This window comes from Odocoileus virginianus, chromosome 8 (assembly GCF_023699985.2).
Source record: "Odocoileus virginianus isolate 20LAN1187 ecotype Illinois chromosome 8, Ovbor_1.2, whole genome shotgun sequence".
NCBI classification, from domain to species: domain Eukaryota; kingdom Metazoa; phylum Chordata; class Mammalia; order Artiodactyla; family Cervidae; genus Odocoileus; species Odocoileus virginianus.
This window is the reverse complement of record NC_069681.1, coordinates 73,848,882-73,875,218: the sequence shown is the minus strand read 5'-3', so window position 1 is coordinate 73,875,218 and position 26,337 is coordinate 73,848,882. Positions and strand designations below refer to the sequence as shown.

Genomic DNA, 26,337 nt, shown 5'->3' with positions numbered 1-26,337 from the left:
TAGCTTAAGTACAGACTTGTCACTGGTTTTGGTTTAGTTAATACATGTAAGAAATTGTACCCACAGACTCGTTCTCATTTCGGAACTGAAATTGAAGTATATGAAGGAAACCTGTAATTTCACCTTTGTGATGATGATCATGAAAAAGGACTTACTGTTTTGAATAGAAATTTCAAATAGTTGTTTCATACAGCTCGTCCTTGCTTTATGCATATAATATATATTCCTAGAGTCGGACACGACTGAGCAACTGAACTAAACTTAAAGAATCATAAGGGAAAAACAGATTACTGAATCTATTTTTGATTTTTTTTTTTTATATTCCCTAGATGAATCTGAGGTATACCAATTTTGAGAACCAATTAGATTGGATTAATTAGATTAATTGGATTAGATATGCTTCCTAGTTTTTATTATATACAGTATATTTATATATCTGTATACTTGTATATTCTACTTTTTTAATTTATTTTTAATCAGAAGATAATTTCTTTACAATTTTGTGCTGGTTTCTGCGATACAACAACATGAATCCGCAATAAGGACACAAATTCCCCCTCCCTCTTAAACTTCCCTCCCACACCATATTCTACTTTTGAAACTTAACATATTTAATTAATAGATTCTCATTTTAATAAAAACTCTTTGAAAGTATGATTATCAGTGTTCTTACATGTTCGCATTATATTGATGGCTCATTTAAGATATTTCATTTTACATATTAGTTTAATTTTCACAATTAAAAATTATGTTGCAATGAACATATGTATAAATGCCTGCCTTCAAATAAATTCTTTCTGACAGATTCCTTTAAAAAAAGAAGAATTGCATGGCTGTGCCGAGTCTTCACTGTGGCACATGGGCTTTCTCTAGCTGCACCACGTGAAGCACAGGCTTCTCATCGCAGCGCCCTCTCTCTATTTTTGATTTTTACTTCATTGAATTTTATGGTAATTTGAGATATGAGGGTCTGTACATAATTTTAAGACACTTTTAAAAAACTGTACTTGGTCATTCCAACACTCATATAGAAAACTCTGCTTATTTTATTTGGGGCAGAAATTTTTTCTCTTAACTCTACTAACTCTTGTTGTCTTTATTTTATATGACAATTGACTGATGCATTTGAAAAGACTCTGATGCTGAGAAAAATTGAAGGCGGGAGGAGAAGGGGACGACAGAGGATGAGATGGTTGGTTGGTATCACCAACTCAATGGACAAGAGTTTGAGTAAACTCCGAGAGTTGGTGATGGACAGGGAGGCCTGGTGTGCTGTGGTCCATGGGGTCGCAGAGTCAGACACGACTGAGCAACTGAACTGAACTTACATGACAACATTTTAAATAGAATAAGTTTAGCATTACTGTGTACTCTGCAAATCTAATTGGTTAGAACAACCACATGAAATGTACTTTTAAGTGTTAGCTATTTACTACTAAAACACTGCATTTGTTATATAAAATCCTGATTTGGAAAAAGGGTCTCCTAAGGAAAATAAACACAAATTCACCCAAAAAACCCTGTTCAGATGATTATAATCATTGTAAAAATCATGGCATACATGAGCCGGCTACTAGGCCTCTAAGTAGCTGCTTAGATAAACATTTGTATGATTTAGTACTTTAATTGAAGTATACTGAGTATAATCTTTAAAGTTTGGTTTGGTTCCATTCCCAAGGAGAAATCGTATATCTGAGCCCTCTAGACAATAAAATAACCATCTTTAATTGATTAAATACCTGAAAGCCAAAATTGCTTGTAAATATACTCAAGACTACTGAATTTACATGAGTTGTCTTAATAAAGACAAATGGGTTTTGTCCATTTTTGAAGGATACGAAGATAGATTTCATACCTTTAAACAGGCCACTGCCTTAAGACATTTCTAAGTTTTCTACTAGGTCATAACATTTTCTAGGAGTGCTAGGCAGTTCTTGCAAGTAGCTCCCTTAAATAAAATTTCAAGAGTTATATGTGTTCTAGGATCAGAGAAAGGGAGATGGGCCTGCAATTTCAGGGGCTGGATTAACAGTTAGGTACATGTCAGTGTTTTCAAATTATGTCATTAAAGGAATGCTACAATTCTGTAACCATAAACCCATATTTCTATTGTTGGTATTGTTAATGTTAATTCTTACCTGCATTTTATCATAGTTGATAAATGTTGGAAACCTTCTGACGTTAGCTTTCCCTGTGGGATAGTAGTGGTGTGGTGTGGGTGTGCACAAACATATGTATACGGAGTGCATCATATTATGTGCACATATTCATATGTTTGCATCTGCTCAAATCCCTATGCAGGGACTTAAAGAACTGTATGATTTGGGACAAGTTACAAGAGCTGAGCTGTTTCCTCATCCATATAAGGGGAGAGCCAATAGTACTACTTACTTTGAAGACCACAGTGAAGATTAAATAATGTATATAGTGCTTCCCTGGTGGCTCAGTGGTAAAGAATCCACCTGCTAATGCAGGAGACACGGGTTTGATCCCTGATCCGAGAAGATCCCATGTGCCAGTAAGCCCATGCACCATGACTGTTGGGCCTGTGTTCTGCAACAAGAGAAGCCACCACAGTGAGAAGCTCCTGCACCTCAATGAAGAGTGGCCCCCACTTGCCACAACTAAAGAAAAGCCTGTGTAGCAGTGAAGACCTAGCACAGCCAAAAACAAACTTAAAAAATAATGCATATAAAGCCATGAGCTTTGCACATAGTAAGCCTTCAATATTGTTTTAATATTCCTATTACATATATGTACCTTGATTTTATTGAATTCTATTTTCAAAAGAAAACTGGTTATCAAGAGTATCTCAGTAATAAGTAACAGTAACAGATGTCAATAAAAATAGTTTTTCCCTGAGAATATAGTTCGTTGGGGATTTATTTCCCTGTCATTAAAAATTCAATTATTTTATATCCTTTTAGCTTTTCATAAAAGGTTTGAAGGTAGATTTGCATCTGCTTCATGACTTGAGTGCTCTGATAACCTTTGTTAGTCAGAATCAGAAGATAAGTATCTAGCTTTTTTGTTTTTGGTAGTTAGGAAAATCCACACTTTAATACCACTGTCAACTTTTCCCTCAAAGAATATAAGAGAAAAATGAAGTAAAATTAATTGGCTTCTTTTCAGGATCTTAAAATTCAAGTGCATTATTTACTTCTGTAGATTGATCCAACCTGGGAGCTCATGGTAACTATATACAAATGATGAGCTTGTTTTACTTGGACTTGCCTGCGTCAGCAGCCCTGAGTGTTTCAGTCCCATGTACAGTCATGTGAGTTTGCCAGAGTTTGCCATTGTGTGCCTGTGAAGAACTGTGTATTGCTTTCAATTTTATAGTGATTTTTAAAAAATGCCTTTATAGTTGCCACGTAAGTTTTTACTCCAGCTGTCTTTACCTCGCCTGTATATATTATTCATTATCCAATAAGTTTTTCTTCTCACATTTAGGATCTTGCCCAGTGTGTTACATGCCAAGAAAAACACATCACTGTAAAGAAAGAGCCACACGAGTCCCTTGGGATGACAGTAGCTGGGGGCCGAGGAAGTAAGAGTGGGGAGCTGCCCATCTTCGTGACCAGCGTGCCCCCTCATGGCTGCCTCGCGCGTGACGGCAGAATCAAGAGAGGTAAGCTGGGGCTTGGACAGTTTCACCACATCTCTCAAATTCAGCTCGCGTTCTCACGAATAAAGAATATCTAACAGAGTTTCCTATTAAGCATAGTGTCTTAAAATAGCCCTTGCATCAAGAATCCCTGGCCTCTGGGATCTAATGCCTGATGATCTGAGATGGAACTGATGTAATAATAGAAATAAAGTGCATAATAAATGTAATGTGCTTGAATCATCCCAAACCATCCCCTGCCCCCAACCCCAGCGGAAAAACTGTCTTGCATGAAACTGGTCCCTGGTGCCAGAAAAGTTGGGGACCACTGCTTTACATATGGAAGCATAAAGCCTCTATAAGGTTAGAAAAATTCCTAATGTAAAGCGAAATCCCTGGAGCTTAATAATGGTTCTTTTACTTTCTAACAGTTACTCAATCTGTTGGGTTACTTTATGTTGAAAAAGATCCTCTAAGAGGTTAATGTTCCCGGCATTATGGCAGAATAGATACTTGGAAAGATCATCTCTCTTGATTTTACTTACTGCCAGCAGAAATACACTTCCTGATTATTAAAGTGTCTGAGTGGGAGGAAGCTCACAGAAGAGGTGGAGCAGAAGATAAACTTAATAAAAAGGTAGTGGTTTTAGGGAGTAATTCAGTCACAATTTCACAACCCCCCTCAATACTACTAGAGAAGGAAATGACAACCCACTCCAATATTCTTGCCTGGGAAATCCCATAGACAGAAGGAGCCTATAGTCCATGGGGTCACAAAATTTCAACATGACTTAACAACTAAACAACAGGCAATACTATATAATTTGTATGGGGGGTGGTAGTTGTAAAAATAGCATTCTCAATATATTTGGTCTGTTTCATATGGAAAAGTGAGTCTTAAAAGCTATTTTCCAGAAGTGAAGTTGGAACTCTACCTTACACCATGTACAAAAATTAACTGATCCAACACCTAAATGTAAGAGCTAAAACTTTTAGAAGAAAACCAAGTGTAAATCCTCACGGCTTTGATTAGGCGATAGATTAATCAATTGTTATCTTAGATACGACACCAAAAACACAAGCAGTAAAAACAAAAACAATAGAAAAGATTAGTGAAACTAAAAGCTTGTTCTTTGAACAAAATTGATAAACTTTTTGCTAGGCTCATCAGGAAAAAATGGAGAGGGCCTAAATCAGTAAAATTAGAAATGAGAAAGAAGTTAACAACCAACACCACAGATATACAAATACAAAGGATTGTAGAGACTACACTAGCAACTATATGCCAATAAGATGGACACCTACGAGAAATGGACAAATTCTTAAGAGAAGTACAATTTCCTAAGACTGAACCAGGATGATATAGAAAATATGAACAGACTGATTACAGGTACTGAAATTGAATGTCATAAAAAAGCTCCCAATAAATAAAAGTCTATTACAAGTGACTTCATAGGAGAATTCTGTCAAACATTTAGACAAGAGTTAGCACCTGTTCTTCAGAAATTATTACAAAAAATTGCAGAGGAAGAAACACTCCCAAACTTATTCTATGTAGCCACTGTCACCCTGATACCAAAATCAGACAAAAATACCACAAAAAAGTGAAAATTACAGGCCAGTATCACTAATGAACATAGGTTCAAAAGTCCTCAACAAAATACTAGCAAACTGAAACCAACAGTACATTTAAAGGATCATATACCATGATCAAGTGGGATTTATCCCAGGGGTACAAGGATTTTTCAATATCCACAAATCAATCAGGGTGATACACATTAACAAATTGAAGGATAAAAACCATATGATCATCTCAGTAAATGTAGAACAAGCTTTTGACAAAATACAACATCCATTTATGATTAAAAAAAAAAAAAAAACTTTCCAGAAAATAAGCATAGAGGAAACCTACCTCAACATAATAAAGACCATATGTGACAGACCCACAGCTAACAGATTCAGTGGTGAAAAGCATTCTGTCTAAAATTTGGAACAAGAAAACATTGTCTACTCTTACCATTTTTATTGAATATAGCTTTGAAAGTCCAAGCTACAACAGTCTGAGAGAACTCTAAATTGGAAAAGAAGTAAAACTGTCATTCTTTGCAGATGACATATTAATATTTAGAAAGTCCTAAAAATGCTACCAGAAAACTACTGGAGTAGTTTTCAGTGAATTCTGTAAAGTAGCAGGATACAAAATTAGTGCATAGAAATCTGTTGCAATTCTATACACTAACAATCAAAGACAAAAAAAGAGAACAATCCCATTTACCATCACATCAAAAAGAATAAAATACCCAAGAATAAACCTACCTAAGGAGTTTCCCTGGTGGCTCAGACAGTAAAGAATCTGCCTGCAATGCAGGAGGCGAGGGTTCAATCCCTGGGTTGGAAAGATCCCCTGGAGAAGGAAATGGCAACCCACTCCAGTATTCTTGCTTGGGAAATCCCATGGACAGAGAAGACTGGCAGGCTACAGTCTGTAGGATCACGGAGAGTTGGACACAACTGAGTGAATAACACTTTCACTATTCAAGAAGACAAAAAACCTGTACTCTGAAAGCCTTAAGATGCTGATGACAGAAATAAAAGATGAGACAGATGGAGAGATGGATACCATGTTCTTTAAGTGGAAGAATCAATATTGTCAAAATAAATACACTACCCAAGGCAGTCTGCAGATTCATTGCAATTCCTATCAGATTACCAATGGCATTTTTCACAGAACTAGAACAAAAAACTAAAAATTTGGAAACACAAAATATCTGGAATAGCTAAAGCTATCTTGAGAAAGAAAAGCAGAGCTGGAGGAATCAGGCTCCCTGACCTCAGACTATACTACAAAGGTACCGTAATCAAAACAGTATGACACTGGCACAGAAGAGAAATACAGATCAATGAAACAGGACAGCCCAGAAATAAATGCTATAGGCAATTAATTACATATCTATAGTCAGTTACAAGGGAGGGAAAAATATACACTGGAGAAAAGACTCAGTCTCATCAGTAAATGGTGCTTGGAAAACTGGACAGCTACATGTAAAAGAATGAAATGAGAACATTCTCTAACACCATATATAGAAATAATCTCAAAATGAGTTAAAGACTAAAATGTGAGACTGGATACTTACTATAAAACTCCTAGAGGAAAACATAGGCAGAACACTGATGAAAACTGAAGCAATGTCTGGATCTGTCTCTTACATTAATGGTAATAAAAACAAAAATAAACAATTGAGATCTAATTAAAAGATTTGCACAGCAAAGGAAACCATAAACAAAACAGAAAGACTACCTACAGGATGGGAGGAAATATTTGCAAATGATGCAGCCAACAAGGGGTTAATCCAAAATATACAAATGGCTAGGATATCAAAAACAAAAAATAAAAATAAAAAGACGATCTAAACAGATATTTCTCCAAAGAAGACATTAGATGGTCAAAAGGCATGTGAAAAGATGCTCAAGATCTATGTATTTGTGTAAATATATAAAACTGAATCACTGCTGTACACCTGAAAGTAACATGACATTGTAAATCAACTAAAAATCTAAAACAGTAAACTGGACTTTATAAAAATCACAGATTTTTCTGCTGCAAAGAGTACATCATTAAAGTGAAAAAACAGCCCACAGAATAGGAGAAAATATCTGTAAATCATGTATCTGATGAAAGGCTTGTATCTAGAGTACTTATAGAACCCTTATAACTCAATAATAAGAGATAAACCAATATTAAAATGGGTAAAGGATCTGAATAGTCATTACTCCCAAGAAGATACACAAATGGCCAAATAATCACTTGAAAAGATGCTCAGTGACGCTGGTTATTAGAGAAACAAATTCATCACTTGGATGAATATAGTTTAAAAAGACAATAACAAACATTGGCAAGGATGTAAAGAAACTGACTTATAATTTGCCAGCAAGAATACAGAATGGTATGATTGTTTTGTAAAACAGTTTAGCAGTTCTTTAAAAAGTTAAACAGTTGTCATATGACCCAGCAATTCCACTTCTAGAGAAATGAAAACGTACGTTCACAAAAAACTTGTACGTGAAGGTTTATAGCAGTACTTTCCATAATAGCCAAACAGTAAAAACATCCCAAATGTCCATTTACTGGTGAATGGATTAAGAGAATGTGATTCATCCATACGATGGAATATTAATTGGCCATAAGAAAGAATGATATATTCCCACATTCTGTTGTACAGTAGAAATGAATCTTGGAAATATGCTAAGTAAAAGAAGCCAGTCACAAAAGACCACATGATTCCATATATATGAAATATCCAAATTATATCTATATGTCTATATATCTATCTTTAGAGATAGAAAATAGATTAGTAGTTGTTTAAGACTAGTGGTACGGGTTTTTGGAAGTGATAATAAAAATGTTCTAAAAATGAATGTGATGGTTGTACATCTCTGACTATAAAACCATAAAATTACAGATTTTAATTGAATGGTATATTAATTATATCTTTATAAGGCTGTTTTTTTAAAGTTACTCTGTTGTGGAATTTGAGGTAATTTTATTTGTTTATATATATCTTTAATTTTTCTACAAAGAGAATGTTTTGCTTTAATAATCTGAGAAATGATGAATTGAGAGAGGATTTCTGTGGAATTTCTTAGTACAAATGTTTGTGCTTCTTATAAAACTAATCCTTTCCTTCCTAACCTTTTATATAAGCTGCATTGCTCTTTTTCATTATATGACTCAGCATAGCAACAGACACTATTTTTCTTCCTCAAGCAGGACATGTTTAAATCATGAATTTTGTTTGTGTTGGCCCAAGGGTACCCTCTCTACACACTCTGATAAGTTTGCACTGCATGAGCTATGTATAGCTGTCTAGATGTATAAAACTGTATAAATATAAACTAGAATGTGTTAAAAATCCATTTCTAAGGGCAAAAGATCAAATCATTTTCTTAATTGGAAGGAACTATAGATAGAGAAATGACAATGTCCAGGGCCTGTCCACTGCTACACCAGTGCTAACAATGTGAACCCAATTGAATCCCACAGCCACAACTTTTCCTGTATATTACTACATTTTTAAAAATTTTTTGAATTGTTTGGGAGTGTTCTCTGTGAACTGGATTTTCCCTCAGTATTCTAGAATTATAAAGAAGAGAAAAATGGTTTCTTATCTCATTGGAGTTTTTGGACCTAACCTTTATTGATTAGTTTACAGATAACAGGATTCATAGGGAAGTAACCACTTGGTAACTCATTTTCCTTGTTTCTTCATTTGAACAGGTGACATCTTGTTGAACATCAATGGCATTGATTTGACCAATTTAAGCCACAGTGAGGCTGTGGCTATGCTGAAGGCCAGTGCCACATCCCCCACAGTGGCCCTGAAAGCGCTGGAGGTGCAGGTGGTGGAAGAGGCTGCCCAGGGCCCAGACGAGCCACCCAGCGCTGTCAGCGAGAACGAGTACGACGCCAGCTGGTCCCCGTCGTGGGTCATGTGGCTCGGGCTGCCCAGGTACTGAGGCTTTTCTGTTGTTTTATGGGAAATTGTCATTATAGTCTTTATCAGGGTATAGCACAGCAAGTTGATGAGGAAGGAAAGAGACTTTAGTTAGATAAAAGTAACAACCCACTCCAGTATTCTTGCCTAGAGAATACTGTGGACAGAGGAGCCTGGTGGGCTGCCGTCTATGGGGTCTCACAGAGTCGAACTCGACTGAAGCGACTTACCATGCATGCATGCATTGGAGAAGGAAATGGCAACCCACTCCAGTATTTCCCAGGGATGGAGGAGCCTGGTGGGCTGCCGCCTATGGGGCTGTACAGAATCAGACGTGACCGAAGCAACTTAGCAGCAGCAGCAGCAACAACAACAACTTCAAATCAGGTCAGTTTTTCTTTGTGCTGGTGTTCAGTTGCTAAGTCGTGTCTGACACTTTGTGACCCCATGGGCTGTAGACCAGGCTCCTCTGTCCATGGGATTTCCCAGGCAAGAATAATGGAGTGGGTTGCTATTTCCTTCTCCAGGGGAACTTCTCAACCCTGGCAACAAACCCATGTCTCCTGCATTGGTAGGCAGATTCTTTACCACTGAGCCACTTGGGAAGCCCCCAGTTTTTCTTAGGTTATTACAGTCAAAAGGGTAAATTTAACAATAAGAACTAAGCTGAGGAGATTTACATATGCTTTTATAAAAATGACCCCTACTAGAGGCTCCCACATGGGCTGCTGTGAGAGTGGGCGTTCAGTCTCCTGCTTAGAAGACTGTCCTTTACCAGCCTTCACTCTGACACATGCTGGGAGGTACTGACACGTGCTACTAGAGGCTCCCATGTGGGCCGCCTTGAGAGTAGGCATTCATTCTCCTTGCTCAGAAGACTGTCCTTTACCTTCACTCTGACACATGCTGGGACTAGGTGTATTCTCCACTGGGAAAACCAGGCCAAAGTGTCTTCCTGTCCCAGAGCTATTCTAAAAGCCCTTTCTTAATCCTTTTAAGTCTTCCTTAAAAGGAATGTAAAACTGAGTTTTTATTGGACATAGCCTGTAAGCCAAATCACTGATGTTCATGAGTATGTGCTCTTAACCCCTGTTAGAAAGAGGTCACGGCTTTTGACCAGCTGACCAGCCAAGACATTCTGCAGCTGGTTAGTATCTGGTCATGAGACGTTTGGGACCTCCAGACCATGGCTGTGTGGGTTTGGTACTGAGGTAGGGAGGATGCCCATTACATTATCATCTTTGTTTCCAGCTCAATTTAGGTTCTTACTGTGGAGAATACTGAAACTGAACTATGACAGAACATTCTTTTAACCCAGTGTGAAAATGATCGATTCTTTAAGTAGTAAGAATGTACCAGTTTCTGAGGCATCTGGCTTCATTTGGAATAAATTACTAATAGTTAGCATTTATATGGTGCTGTATGGTTTATAAAGTATTTTCACATAAAGAATAACAAGGAAAAAAAAAGAATAACAGAAAAAAGCAAGAACATTATTAAATTTACTTTGTTAATTAATTTGCTAACTTGTTCTCTTGGTTAAAAGGATAAGAAGGGGAAAAAAAAGAAGGCCCAGGTTGTAATAGAATTACTGTTACAGGGACCTATAGGGCTCTTGTGGAGAGAGATTTTTTTTTTACAACAAATATGATTAACTGCTTCATAGGTTTATTCCAAGCATCAAAAGTGATCTTTCCTCCCATTAAAAAGTCAACATAGCTATAAATGCTTGCTTTTCAATTCCTACAGACATGCCATCTAAGTTGTGAGGTGTTGGCCCTGAGAAGGAACCTAACTGATTATAAACATTCATCCCAAAAGTCTTTGTGAGAAGTTGCGCCCTCATGCGGACAGTTCTGCACAGGTCCCCCCCATCTCTGCCTCTGGACAGGACAGGACCAGTGAAGTACTGGAGAAACACCCCTGCTACTTGTAGCTCTCTTTTTCTATTATCCCTGGCTAGTTTGGGGGTCAGCACTTCTTCCTGTGTTCAGAGCATTTTCTGATGTGCCAGGAACAGTAACAAAGATTTTAGGTGAGAAATACACAATATAGTACAAGGCAGTCAACAGATTCAATGCAATGTCTATCAAATTACCAGTGGCATTTTTCACAGAACTACAACAAAAAGTTTTAAAATTCGTATGAAAACACAAAGGCCTCAAATAGCCAGAGCAATCCTGAGAAAGAAAAACAGGTAAGTGGTCAAGATGGTGGAGTTAGAAGGACCTGAAGCTCACCTTCTCCCACAAACACATCAAAAATGCATCTGCACATGGAATGAGTCTCACAGAGTGCCTGCTGGCCGCTGGCAGACTACCTCAGACAGCTGAAAGGGCAAGAGAATCTTGGGCTTCAGAACTGAGACCCGGGAGAGGACTGGGGTTGGCTGTGCAGAAATAGCTAGGGAGTGGTGGGCATCTGCTGCGACTGCAGAGGGTATACACGGATGACAACTGGCCACCCTTGAGACCAGGTGCCAGTGTCTGGGGATGTCCAAGGCGAGGGGCAGGACCCACTGTTTTCCCCACATGCACACTTGCAGAGGGCAGGACACAGCCTGCACAGGATCCAGGAGCCGTCATGAGCCACTACTGCTGCCCGCCCAGACGCCAGGAGGGTCACAGCTGCTGCCATCTCCCTCTCGGACTCCAGGCATGGTCGCAAGACACCATCATGTGAGCCACTGCTGCCACCACCTGCCCAGATGCCAGAAACTCACAAACCACCATTGCTGCCCCCCTGGGACTCCAGGAGTGGTCTCGAGCTGTCTCCATGCCCACCGTGTGCTCTGGGGGTGCCACCACTGCCACCAGAAACTCCAGGAGCAGGTCAGCCACTGCATCTGCACACCCCCATCAAGGGGACACGACCGGCACACACTGAGGAGAGGCGGCAGGCATCCATGCTGAAGACAGCCCTCACACCAAATATATTAAACCCTCACAAGTGACACAGGGATGCCCCCTCACATAAATAGCCCCCCAAGACCACAGTTTTTCCTAAACTCAGAGTGAGAGAAATAGAAGTAAAGTAAAGCAGAGGAACCATTTCCTGTTAAAAGGCTGAGAGAATTCCCCTGAAAGAACAAACAATGAAAGACCTCTTCAGTCTAATAGACACCAATGTTAAAAAGGAGATAATGAAAATATTGAAGGAATTAAGAAAGGCTATGGACAGAGATGCAGAGTACTGTAGAAATGAACTAGAAATACAAAGAAAAACCAAGAAAAATAAGAAAGCTCATTTGCAAAGACAGAAGCTGAGCTGAAGGCAATGAATAGCAAAATGAATAATGCAGAAGAATGAATAAATGACCTGGAAGAAAGAATAATGGAAATCACCCAGTCGGGACGGCAGAGAGCCAAGTGGGGGGAAAAAAAAGTGAAAGCAAGAGTGCCATGGGGTAATATAAAGTGTGCCAGTTTACTCATAATAGGAACTCTGGTAGGGGAAGAAAGAAAATGAGATCAAAATGTATTTGAAGAAATTATGGCTGAAAATATCCCAAACCTAAAGAAGGAAACAGATACTCAGGTTCAGGGATCACAGAGTGTTGCAAACAATCTAAACCCAAACAGACCTACACCAAGACATAGTATAATACAAATGACAGAAGTTAAAGAGAGGATCCTAAAGGCAGCAAGAGAAAAAGTTAATTACAAGGGAACCCCCACAAGGCTATCAACTGACTTCTCTGCAGAAATGGCAGCAGGCAAGGGAGTGGCAAGATAAATTCAAAAGTCCTGAAAAGAGAAAAATATACCACCCAGGATGCTCTCTGAAAGAAGATTATCATTTAGAACAGGGGGAAAGAATTTCTCATACAAGCAAAAACTAAAGAATACAGCAACACTAAACATATCCGAAACTCCAGTAATTTGGCCACCTGATGCAAAGAACTGACTCATTGGAAAAGACCATGATGCTGGGAAAGATTGAAAGCAGGCGGAGAAGGGGGATGACAGAGGATGAAATGGTCGGATGGCATCACCGACTCAATGGACATGAGTTTGAGCAAGCTCCAGGAGTTGCTGATGGACAGGGAAGCCTGGCGTGCTGCAGTCCATGGGGTTGCAAAGAGTTGGACATGACTGTGTGACTGAATTGAACTGAAAACATATCCGAAAGGAAAGATTGAAAGGTCTTCTCTAAATAGGAAAAAAAAAAAAAAAGTAACAATCTGCAGGAAAGAGAAACTCATAAGTGGAAAATAAATCACTTATATAAGCCAGTACACAGATTAACATATCATTGACCAGAGATGTATGTTTTTAGAGAGTAATACAATTAATGTGCTCAGTTGTGTCCAACTTTCTGTGGCCCCCCTGGACTGTAGCCTGCAAGGCTACTCTGTCCGTGGAATTTTCCAGGCAACTTTAATGGAGTGGGTTGCCATTTCCTTCTCCAGCGGATCTTTCTGACCCAGGGATCAAACCCACTCCTCTTATGTCTCCTGAATTGGCAGGCAGATCCTTTCAAAACTGATGCATCACAAAATTTTGTGTTTCTGAAAGAACCCCCCTCAAAGATCCATTTTGTTTACTATTATGGAAGATAAAAGAACATATTCTAGAGGAAATACCACCCATAGGACTAAAAAAAAAAATGCCACCAGAAAGTGTAGCATCTGCTCTTCCAGGGGAAAGCACAGTGAAACACTATGTTTTTGTAATAGATGTTGTGATCCCCTGAACAGAGGAACCTGCCACACTGCCTGCCATGCGCTAATGAAATACTAGAATGCTTTACAGTAAGACATGTACAAAGTCTAAAATAAATAAGTGCAAAAAAAGTTGCTGATGTGCTTTGAGTTTACTCAGATGCAGGTGTTTCAATATTCACTAACAAAACAAATTGCTAGCACAGGTGTTAAATTTCTGCAAAGAACCACCCCCCCACCCCAGTCCATAATATGTTTAAAAAAAAAAATCCCATTAAAGTGATGATGACCACACTGAACAACAAAAGAATGAATATGAGGATGTAAAAGAGGTCATCAAAGTCATATAAAATGTGGGAGAGGAGAGTAATTAAATGTAGATTTTTTTTCCCTCTAAAATGTGTTTGAGCCTATATGACTACCAGTCTAAGGCAAATAGATATAGAAAGTGGATAACATACTTGAAAAACAAGATAACCACAAATCAAAAATATAAAATAGATTCACAAAAACCAGAAAAAAGAGAATGTAAGTATAAAATAAAAGAAGATCAAACCACAAAAGGAAAAACAAAAAAACAAGGGACAAAGAAGAAATATAAAATCAATGGGAAAACAAAGTTTAAAATGACAATAAATACGTATATACTACAATAAATATTATGTCTATTACTGTGGACAAGAATCCCTTAGAAGAAATGGAGTAGCCGTCATAGTCAACAAAAGAGTCCAAAATGCAGTACTTGGGTGCAATCTCAAAAACGACAGAATGATCTCTGCTCGTTTCCAAGGCAAACCATTCAATATCACAGTAATCCCAGTCTATGCCCCAACCACTAATGTGAAAAAAGCTGAACTTGAACTTGGACTGTTCTATGATGACCTAGAACTAACACCAAAAAAAAAAAGATATCCTTTTCATCTTAGGAGATTGGAATGCAAAAGTGGGAAGTCAAGGGATGCCTGGAGTAACAGGCAAGTTTGGCCTTGGAGTAAAAAATGAAGCAGGGCAAAGGCTAACAGAATTTTGCCAAGAGAACGCACTGGTCATAGCAAACACCCTCTTCCATCTACATGGACTTTATACATGGACATCACCAGATAGTCGATACCGAAATCAGATTGACTATATTCTTTGCAGCCAAAGATGGAGAAGCTCTATAGAGTCAGCAAAAACAAGACCAGGAGTTTACTGTGGCTCAGATCATAAATTCCTTATTGACAAATTCAGGTTTAAATTGAAGAAAGTAGGGAAAACCACTAGGCCATTCAGGGATGACCTAAATCAAATCCCTTATGATCATACAGTGGAAGTGACAAATAGATTCAAGGGATTAGATCTGATAGAGTGCCAGAAGAACTATGGACAGAGGTTCATAACATTGTATAGGAGGGAGTGATCCAAACCATTCCCAAGAAAAAGAAATGCCAAAAGGTAAATTGGTTGTTTGAAGAGGCCTTACATATAGCTGAGAAAAGAAGAGAAGCGAAAGGCAAAAGAGAAAAGGGAAGATATACCCTTCTGAATGCAGAGTTCCAGAGAATAACAAGAGATTAAAAAAAAAAAAAAAAAGTCTTCTTAAGTGAACTTTGCAAAGAAATAGAGAACAATAGAAAGGGAAAGACTAGAGATCTCTTCAGGAAAATTGGAACTATCAAGGGAATATTTTGCCCAAAGATGGGCACAATAAAGGACAGAAATGTTATGGACCTAACAGAAGCAGAAAACATTAAGAAGAGGTGGCAAGAATATATAGAAGAACTGTACAAAAAAGATCATAATGACCCAGATAACCATGATGGTGTGATCACTCACCTAGAACCAGACATCCTGAAGTATGAAGTCAAGTGGACCTTAGTAAGCATTACTAAGAACAAAGCTAGTGGAGGTGATGGAATTCTAGCTGAGCTATTTCAAATCCTAAAAGATGATGCTGTTAAAGTTCTGTATTTAATATGCCAACAAATTTGGAAAACTCAGCAGTGACCACAGGACTGGAAAAGGTCAATTTTCATTCCAGTCCCAAAGAAGGGCAATGCCAAAGAATGTTCAAACTACCACACAATTGTACTCATTTCACATGCTAGAAAAGTAATGCTCAAAATCCTTCAGGCTAGGCTTCAACAGTATGTGAACCGAGAACTTCCAGATGTACAAGCTGGATTTAGAAAAGGCAGAGGAACTACAGATCAAATTGTCATCATTTGTTGGATTATGGAAAAAGCAATGGAATTCCAGAAAACCATCTATTTCTGCTTCATTGACTACACTAAAACCTTTGTGTGGATCACAACAAACTGTAAAATTTCCAGTGAGAGCCAACTCATTGGAAAAGGCCCTGATGCTGGGAAAGAGTGAAGGCAGGAGAAGGGGGCAACAGAGGATAAGATGGTTAGATGGCATCACTGATTCAATGGACATGAGTTTGAGCAAATTCTGGGAGATAGTGAAGGGCAGGAAACCTGGGGTGTTGCAGTCCATGGCGTAGCAAAGAGTCAGACATGAGTGAGCATTTTAACAACAAAATACATTTCTTAGTAAATTACCTTTAAAATCAGTGGATTAAATGCTCTAGTCAAAAAACAGAGTGGCAGCTGGATTAAAAAAAACAAGAGCCTATGATATGCTGCCTATAAGAGACCCACTTCAGGGCAGAGGACACATAGATTAAAAGTGAGGGGGTGGAAAAACATTTCATGCAACAAATTACAAAAAAAGTGGGGGCTGTAGTACACAGACAAAATAGACTTTAAAGTCTATAAAGAAAGATAAAGACAGACACTATATAATGATAAAAGGATCAATACAAGAACAGGATTTTATACTCGTCAACATATATGCATCTAATATAGGAGCACCCAAATACAGAAAACAAATACCAGCAGACATAAAGGGAGAAACTGATGGGTATACAATAATAGTAGGAGACTTTGACACCCTAGTGACATCAATGGACAGATCTTCTAGACAGAAAATCAGTAAAGCAACAGAGATCCTAAATGATACAACAAAGCAGTTAGGCTTAGTTTATATTTTCAGGATACTACATTTTAAAAAAACCCACAACACACTTTCTTTTCATATGCACATGACACATTCTGTAGGAATTAACCACATACAAGGGTACAAAATAAGCCTCAAGAAATTTAAGAGTACAGAAATTATATCAAGCATCTTTTCTGATCACAATGGCACAAAAGTAGAAATTAACCACAGAAAAGGAAGAAAAATCAATTACATGGAAACTAAACAACATGCTACTAAAAAAAATCAGTGGGTCAACAAGGAAATCAAAGAGGAAATTTAAAAAAATACCTTGACAGATGATAGTGAAAGCATACAAAATTTGTGGGAATGCAGCAAAATTATAGGGAAGTTCAAAGCAATATAGCCCTTCCTCAAAAAAACAAGAAAAATCTGAAATAAACAACCTAACCTACCACTTGAAAAGGTTAGAAAAAGAACAAACAAAACCTAAAGTTAGCAGAAGGAGGAAAATAAAAGATCAGAGAGGAAATAAAATAGAGATTTAAAAAAATAGGAAAAAATAAATACCAAGAACTGGTTCTTTGAATGGATAAAAAAGATTGACAAATCTCTGGCCAGGCTTACCAGGAAGAAAAGAGAGGGAGAACCCAAATAAGCAAAATAAGAAATGTAAAAGGAGACATAACAACCAATGCCAGAGAAATACAAAAAAAATGAGAGAAAACTATGAACAATTCAGTGCCAACTAATTTGACAATCTAGAAGAAACAGATAAGTTTCTAGAAACATACAGCCCACCAAAATTGAATCAAGAAGAAATAGATAATTTTAGATTACTAGAAGTGAAATAGAATCTGTAATTATACTGTCTTAGACTTTTTACTTTATATTGGTGTATAGCTGATTAAGAATGTTGTGATAGCTTCAGGTGCACAACAAAGTTACTCAGCCATACATATGCATGTATCTATTCTCCTTCAAGCTCTCCTCCCATCCACTCCCTACAAACAAAAGTCCAGGACCAGCTGGCTTCACACCAAATATACAAAGAAGAATTTAAACCAAACCTTCTCAAACTCTTCCAAAACACTGAAGAGGAAGGAATGCTCCCAAAGACGTTCTGTGAAGTCACCATCACTCTGATACCAAAACCAGACAAATTGCCAAATTCATTGGATCACAGAGAAAGCAAGGGAATTCCAAGAAAATTCCTTGATGCTGGGAAAGATGGAGGGCAGAAGGAAAAGAGGGTGTCAGAGGATGAGATGGCTGGATGGCATCACCGCTGCAATGAACATGAACTTGGGCAAACTTCAGGAGATGGTGAGGATCAGGGAGGCCTGGCATGCTGCAGTCCATAGGGTCTCAAAGAGTCGGACACAACTGGGCAACTGAACACCACTGCCACCACCACCACCTGTGGATGGCAATTTGTTATATAAGTGAACATTGAAATGTCTCTGGTCAATATACTTTTGCGTGACAAAAGATACATTAATACATCTCTGGTCAATAATGTGTTTAAGTGGCCATATACCCATGCAATCCCCAGATTTAATGCTATCCCTATCAAATTACCCATGACATTCTTCATAGGATTAGAACAAATAATCCTAAAATTCATATAGAACCATAAAATACCAGAATTGCTAAAGCAATACTGAAGAAAAATAGCAAAGCACGAGGCATAATCTTTCAGACATCAGACAATACTACAAAGCTACAGTACTTGAAACAACATGGTAGTGGTACAAAAACAGACATGGATCAATGGAACAGAATGAGCCCAGAAATAAACCTACACACCTACCATCAATTAACCTCCGACGAAGGAGGCAAGAATATACAATGAGGAAAAGTCTCTTCAGCAAGTATTGTTGGGAAAGTTGTACAGCTGCATATAAATCAGTGAAGTTAGAACACATCCACTCACCATACACAAACTCAGAATGGCTTGGAGACTTAAAACAGGACACCATAAAACTGAGAGGAGAACAGAAGCAAAGCACACTGTGACATAAGTCATACCAGTGTTTTCTTAGGTCAGTCTCCCAGGGCAATAGGAATAAAAACAAGAACAAGTGGGACCTAGTCAAATTTACAAGCTTTTGCATAGCGAAGGAAGCCATAAACAAGACAACCTACAGAATCGGAGGAAATATTTGCAAACATGTGACCAACAAGGTTTAATTTCCAAAATATATTGATATAAGCAGCTTATACAGTGAAACAACAGCAGCAAAAAACAACCCAATCAAAAAATGGGCAGAAGATCTAAATAGACATTTCTCCAAAGAAGAAATACAGATGGCCAATAGGTACATGAAAAGATGTTCAACATCACAAATTATTAGAGAAATGAAAATAAAGATACAGTGAGGTACCACCTCACAGTCAGAATGACCAACATCAAACAGTCTACTAATAAATGCTGGAGAGTGTGTGGAGAGAAGTGAAGTTCCTACACTGTTAGTGGGAATATAAACTGGTGCAACCCCAATGGAGAACAGTTTGGAGGTTCCCCAAGAAATTAAAAACAGCTACCATGTGATCCAGCAATCCCACTGGGGGGATATATCCAAACAAAGTTATAATTCAGAAAGATACACGCACTTCTGTGTTGACAGCAGCACTTCTCATGATAGCCAAGACATGGAAGCAACTTAAATATCCACTGACAGAGGAATGGATAATGAAGATGTGGTACACAGTACAGTGGAATATTACTCAAATGCCATTTGCTGCAACATGGATAGACCTAGAGATTATCATACTGAGTGAAGTCAGACTAAGAGATATATCACATAATGTCACTTATATGTGGAATCTAAAAAGAAAATGATACAAATGAGCTTATTTACCAGACAGAAATAGACCCACAGACATTCAAAAATAAACTTAAGAGTTACCAAAAGGAAAACATAGCAACAAGAGATAAATTAGGAGCTTGGGATTAACATATACACATCACTCTATACAAAACAGATACTCAATAAAGATCTACTGTATAGCACAGGGAACTGTACTCAAAATTCTATAATACTCTATATGGGAAAACAGCCTGAAACAGAATGGATATATATATACCTGAATCTCTTAGCCGTATACCTAAAACAACATTATAAATCAACTGTGGTGTTGTTCGGTCAGTAAGCTGTGTCTGTCTCTTTGCGATCCCATGGACTATAGCCTGCCAGGCTCCTCTGCCCGTGGGATTCTCCAAGCAGGAATACTGGAGTGGATTGCCATTTCCTCCTCCAGGGGATCTTCCCAGCCCAGCAATCAAACTCATGTCTCCTGGACTAGCAGGCAGATTCTTTACTGCTGAGCCACCCAGGAAGCTAAATCAACTACACTCCAATATAAAAGAAGAAACACAAGATACTAAAACCTAGCTTGAAAAGTGAAAGTGAAGTCGCTCAGTCGTGTCCGAATCTTTGGGACCCTGTGGGCTGTAGCCTACTAGGCTCCTCCGTCCATGGGATTCTTCAGGCAAGAATACTGGAGTGGGTTACCATTTCCTGCTCCAGGGGATCTTCTCAACCCAGGGATCGAACCCGGGTCTCCCACATTGTAGGCAGACGCTTTAACCTCTGAGCCACCAGGGAAGCCCAAGTTTAGTATAGGTCAAAAGAATACCTGTCACTAAACAGCCACTATTCTGTGGACTCAGAGGTCTCTACTGTGTACAAACCAGTGTTCAGTGACCGTGGGTCAGAAGGGCTGCCATGTGGGGCAACAGCTCTGCTCTCCCTCGTGGGGCGGGGGCGGGGGCCCTTCCACTGTGTGCTGGCGTGTACACACACCTGCTTATTTGTGTTGTTTTATCTTCTGCAGAAGATTCAGAATAACAAAAATAACCTGTACTGTCCTAAAACATCAGGCCAACGCATAGGACTCCTCTCTGCTGGAAGCCTTTTTAACACATTAATGACCAGAGATGTAGTAACACCACAAGCGTTCCTTTCTGCAAAGTCACTTCTGTCGGTGTTCTGTTAAATGCCTCTCATTGAGCTAAGAAACCAGAGCACATGAGCAGCTCTGTTCTAGCATGTTGTATGCTGCTCCCCATTGTAATGGACGCACAGACCACGGTGTAGAGTCACAACAAAGATGAACAGGCTGTGAAAGCCTCACAGGCTGTAAAATGCCTCATGCTAATTTTTCTTGGTCTCTATGCTGACAGTGCCCTTCACAGCTGCCATGACATTGTCTTACGAAGAAGCTACTTGGGAAGCTGGGGCTTTAGTATCGTCGGCGGATACGAAGAGAACCACACCAATCAGCCTTTCTTCATCAAAACCATTGTCCTGGGGACCCCTGCTTATTACGACGGAAGATTAAAGTGAGTCTTGTTGTGTTTAATAATGTGCTTTGCATTTACTGTAATGGACACGGTCTAGACCAAGGTCAGCTCCCAAGTTCAGCCTGTTGTCCGCCCTTGTAAATAAAGTTTTATTGGAACATACCCACGCTCCCTCTTTTACCTGTCTCCCCGGGCTGCTTCTGAGATGTGATGGCAGAGCCAAGTGGCCAGTCCTGAGACCAGTGACTCGCAGAGCCCGGGATGGTAACCTACCATCTGGCCCTTTACAGAGACAGATCTGCCAGGCCTGATCTAGACTGAAGCATCTTGGTACCACAGGCCAGTGCCTGTTGTGAGATAAACAGTAATGCAGAGTCATGTGGACACTGTAACCTGAAGCTTGCCCTGAGCACCTGAGTCCAGTCCTGTCATTAAGTGACTTTTTCTCTACAGCACTTATGTCAGCCTAACGCTCAATTCATGCAAGTCCACGTGGGAGGGATTTTGTTGTGTTTTGTGTTGGATCCCTGGCAGCCAGCGTGGGGCCTTGCATTCCTAGTAAAGGTTTCATCAGTATTGATGGGTGATGTGTGTGCCAGGAGTGGTGTTAGGTGCTGGCTCTGGGTTACTGCACCTTCCTAGCAGCCTGTGAGGTAAGTGCTGCTGGTGTTCCTATTTTATAAGCAAGACACTGAGGATTCAGGTTAAAAAGCTGCCCATAGTCAAAATAGCTGGAAGTCATTGACAGCAATTAATCTAGGAGTCTTGGCCATTCAGCCCCTGCTGTTGTCACCACTGGGCAAAAAGTACCCTCTCAGCCTCCATGCTGCCTTTCTCAGAGCTCAGGCACCATGAGAAGAAAGAGGCATTCCATCAGGAGATTATACAGACAGGAGACGGGTGACTGTTAAATTCTTAGGACCTAGTTTTGCATGCAAGGAACGGTTCTTAAAAAGTGGATGCTGACATCCTAGTCAGAGTGCTGCACAAATCGGGGAGTTTACATTTTGCAAACACAGAGCAACAGCTCGAGAATACCGAAGAAAATCCATCAGGGTCAGAGTGCTCCAGATCCCACTGTCACCTGGTAGAGATGAAAAAGTCACTTCAGGAGAAAAGAGTGGGAGGCGGGCATGAAGTAACCATTCTCTTAGCCAAGTGTTCAACCAGTCTGGGTCTCGTGTAAATTATAAACTAATTAACTTCCACTTCCTAAAAGAAGTTGAACTAGATCACAAGAAAGTAGCATATTCATATTCAAAATAAAGACTAAAAATTATAAAAGATAGAAAGGTCTTCAGATTCACCATCCATTTGTGATAATTCAGCTGAAGGACAGTGAGCATCCTTGGCTGAAACAGGTGTGGGTCTCATTTAATTGAAGCCTCGAATGAATGGGCTGTAAAAAATGAACAATGAAAACAGCAACCCCCTCCAGATGTATCATGTATTTTTAAAGGAGGCAGCAGATTTATTCTCTTAACTATACATTGCTTAAGCTTCTGTGAAAATTACTCTGCTTGCCTTTGAAATCATCCACCAGTTGCAGGAGAGGCTGGCATGGGGGTGTCCCTAGTTGACATGGGAAAGCCAACATGGGCTTAAAAATCACCCAGATATTTCTCAAAGAAAGTCATATAGCCTGATCATCGACAGTTAATGGGTAAGTGTGCTGAACAAATCTCAGGACAACATTTCTGATACGGTGAAAACAGTGACTCTTTCTGTCTGTCGTTGTCCAGATGTGGAGACATGATCGTGGCTGTGAATGGCCTGTCGACCGTGGGCATGAGCCACTCGGCGCTGGTCCCCATGCTGAAGGAGCAGAGAAACAAAGTCACGCTAACCGTCATCTGTTGGCCTGGCAGCCTGGTGTAGATTTTGAAATTGGTGTTAAGTCAAACAGCTTCCTTTTTTTTAGGTCTTGGAAAGAAGCCCCTTTGGTTTTGTTAAGTTTCTATTAGGGCCTGCTGACGCAGCTGGGACACGCAGGGCCAAACCCACTAGGCTTGTCCTTTTGTTATTAATATTTAAATGCCTCCTCCCCACCAGTTTGCCACATTTCTCTCAGCTCAGAACCGGTCTTCCCCTAACCCTCGTGGGGTCACATTTTCAGAATCCAGGTTCTCCGTTGCCAGAATGTGAGCTGTGATAAAGAATGAAGTCTGCCCAAACTGTGAGCCAGCCGGCTGCATCCGGTGGCTTCCAGTAGCTGTTTTCAGTAACTGAGTCATAAAACAAGTTCCATGTGCCTGAGACAGGCCGAGTGGGCCGTCACTTGGGTGGCCAGCGCTGTGAGTGGCCACCTGCTCAATGTGGAAGCCTCTCCCCATTTTCATCCGTGCCAACATTTCAAACCATACTGCTTAAAAGGCGATTTTTCTGGCTTATTTTGTATCTACTTTCATCTCAGTACTCATAGATGAAGACATAAGTCTGAGACCACTAAAGGCATTTTTTGAAAATAATGTACCATTATTAGAATACTGCAGAATAAAAGATAATATTATCCAGTGAAAAAAGAATTTGGGAGGTAATTATAGTTTAGTGTTAGAGATGGTAAAAGCTGCATTTACTTGACAGTCTAAAAGATTCATTTCCAAAGGAATGTTTTGTTATGTAGGAAAATTTTAAAGCAGTTTTTGCTAAAAATCATTTTCTAGAGTTTGTATTATACTTCTATCAGCAAACTTGGCTGGGAATGTTTTTGTGATTTATGCAATTATGATAAAAATAAAGGCATATTGCTATTAAATGCACACTATCATTTCATATCATATCATATACATATCACATACAAATACATCTCACAGCTAACTAGAAGATAGGCCTTTTTTATTTATTCTCTTGAGCGTTTTAGAAGTCATTTCCCCCCATTATTGCTTTACTTATATTATACACTTAGTTGTTTCAGAAAAAAGTCTGAAAGATATTAATGTCTGAAACCACTTACTCCAGATTTTAAAAAAACTTTTCAATCAGTCCTTGGTCACTAGAATGTCTCATGTTTTTTGACATGTTTTTGAAAACTGACCAGCCTATTTTGTTTATCCTTTAATCATTACAGTTGTCCACTGGAAGAATACATGAAGTGAATAAGAGGAAAATCTGTACCTTATGGGTATTATGCATACTTGAAAAGTTTCATTTATAAACCTAGTTCAGAATCTGAGCTAATTTACAAGTGCCCTCTGTAATAAACGGTGTTAATGATCAGAGAATCTATTTCAGAACACTACAGTATATTATGAAGCATGACCATGTTACTTTAAAACCTAGCCATCACATCATTTCTGTAGGTGTCACAGATTATTCCAGTTAGTTTTTTAATTGTTTTTTTTTAAACATATCTCTTTACTAAATAAGAAATGGCAACAATGACTCTTAGGACACTCTAAGGTCAATAGTTAACCAAGAAAGAGTGGAATGCCCCTTGCAGTGTGTTACTATTCTATGGTGACTGGCTTCTGAAGCAGTCTGGTATTGCTACTTGTTACTTTGTTTTGTTACTCTAACTGACATGGAACAAGTATTTTTTTCCCCCTGCTCCCCAGACAGAATTTTGTAGCCCACTTTGCTATTTTTTAAAACATTTTTTAAGAATGTGTCATCCTTGGGGAGTGGCAGTCCATCAGCAAACATCCTGACCACCACTCTATTATAAATAAAAGGCTTACAGCGGACCCACAGGTCAGATGAGTATTTTGAAGGGCGACTTTTTTCCAATATTATTTTTACCGTGGAAATCTTGAAATCAGCTTAAGCTAATTTGGTTTTATTATGAAAGACTAGAGCTTTTGGTCAGAATGATGTTTGGTGATGGAAACTTGTTCATAATTTATTGTTACTGAAAAAAAATACTCGAATTCTCTCATCTCAAGCTTCAGTTAAATGTGTTGATTTGTTCTGTGCCTTCAGTTTACATTACTTCAGGATTTTTCAAACGTGTTTAAATAATAATGTGATAATCATTTAGGGTGAAAATAAAAATCATCCTTTCCACAAGAGCAACATCTTGCACCACAGGTGCAGACTCGTGTCCTTATTTTTGTTTGTGGCATTGTGCCACCCTACAGTATCCCAAGCTTGACGCCTCAGGATCATACACCCGTCTTCTAATCATCACTGCCGAAGGCAGAGCCCACTCGCTCTCCACTGACCGGTTGTCAGCCTGTGCCAGACCTCTGGACGGCGGCCACTGAGCACCAGAAATGTAGCAGGTGCCATGTGCGGATGTGCTAATACCCTGGATGTATTGTGTTATATAAAGTTATTAACCTCACCAACTTTTTACTTTTTGAATGTCGTTACTAGGAAACTAAGTCTCCGGGGTGGCTCACCTTGCATTTCTGTTGGATGCAACGCTGGTTTCCTCACCCCTTCCTCTCACAACACCTCCCAGGAGGTCCTCACTGGGGTTTCCATCCTTGTAGAGCTTTGGGTACTCCCTGCATTTGAATAAAAAAAGGTTATTTTTTATTGAAAGTTGGTTCCCAATTTCCTAGTAAGTTAAAGCTCAAACTGAGGCCTCTGGTCCGACCTCAATCAGGATTTCGACAGCTCTGCAGCCACAATCGCCCCCATCACTCCAGCAGGTGCCCCGGGTCCCACCCTCACGCACGCTGGTCATCTTCCCTCCTGTGTCCCTGTAATGCTCTTCCTTCTCTGCCCACTCACATGGTCCCATATTTGGAAGCATAGCTTGAATGCTGCCTGCTCTCGCCTCCACTCCCCAGTTTCGAGAGAATGATCCTCCATGTGATGAATCTCAGCAAGCCTCTGTGTTGGTATTTATTATGGCTCCGATCACCTACTTCCAGGCATAGTTCTGAGCACCATCTTTGATCGCCACCTTGCCATTCTGAACGCGTTGATGCCCTGTAACTCCCATAGTCTGTAGACCAAGCATCCTACTGCTATAGGGCCCCTAAATTCCAAACCTGAAATGTGTTTTCCCAAGCACTTGCCTGCTTCCACTCTTTCAATCTGGACTCCCCTCCATCAGTGTAACTTTAAACCCCAACCCCAGTCATCACTGACCACGTCCTCACCCTGTTCACAAGACCAGTGGTTCTGTGTTGTCAGAATGACAGCACTGCGTGACAGGCTCTCTAACACCTGGCCCCCGCCTTCTCTGCCTCACTGCTAACCCACCACCCGCACCCACCCCCTGTCTTCCTGTGGCACTGTAGCTGGCCTGGCTCAAGTGACATTAATGTGAGAAATCATTATCAACCTCTCAGGGTGAGTACCTCTCTTCTAAAAGATTCTACTAGCCGAC

The 26,337-nt window shown here is 39.5% G+C and overlaps 1 protein-coding gene across 1 annotated transcript in view; it reads left to right on the top strand.

Moving 5' to 3' along the window:
* Nucleotides 1-25,067, top strand: part of LNX2 (ligand of numb-protein X 2) — an 89,698-nt gene extending 64,631 nt beyond the window's left edge. Inside the window, exons 7-10 of the mRNA XM_020911101.2 lie at nucleotides 3,454-3,631; nucleotides 8,883-9,114; nucleotides 20,937-21,095; nucleotides 22,799-25,067. Of these exons, the coding sequence (XP_020766760.1) occupies nucleotides 3,454-3,631; nucleotides 8,883-9,114; nucleotides 20,937-21,095; nucleotides 22,799-22,934 (705 nt within the window). The 3' untranslated portion in view covers nucleotides 22,935-25,067. The remainder of the gene's footprint in view (nucleotides 1-3,453; nucleotides 3,632-8,882; nucleotides 9,115-20,936; nucleotides 21,096-22,798) is intronic.
* Nucleotides 25,068-26,337: the final 1,270 nt, after the last annotated feature.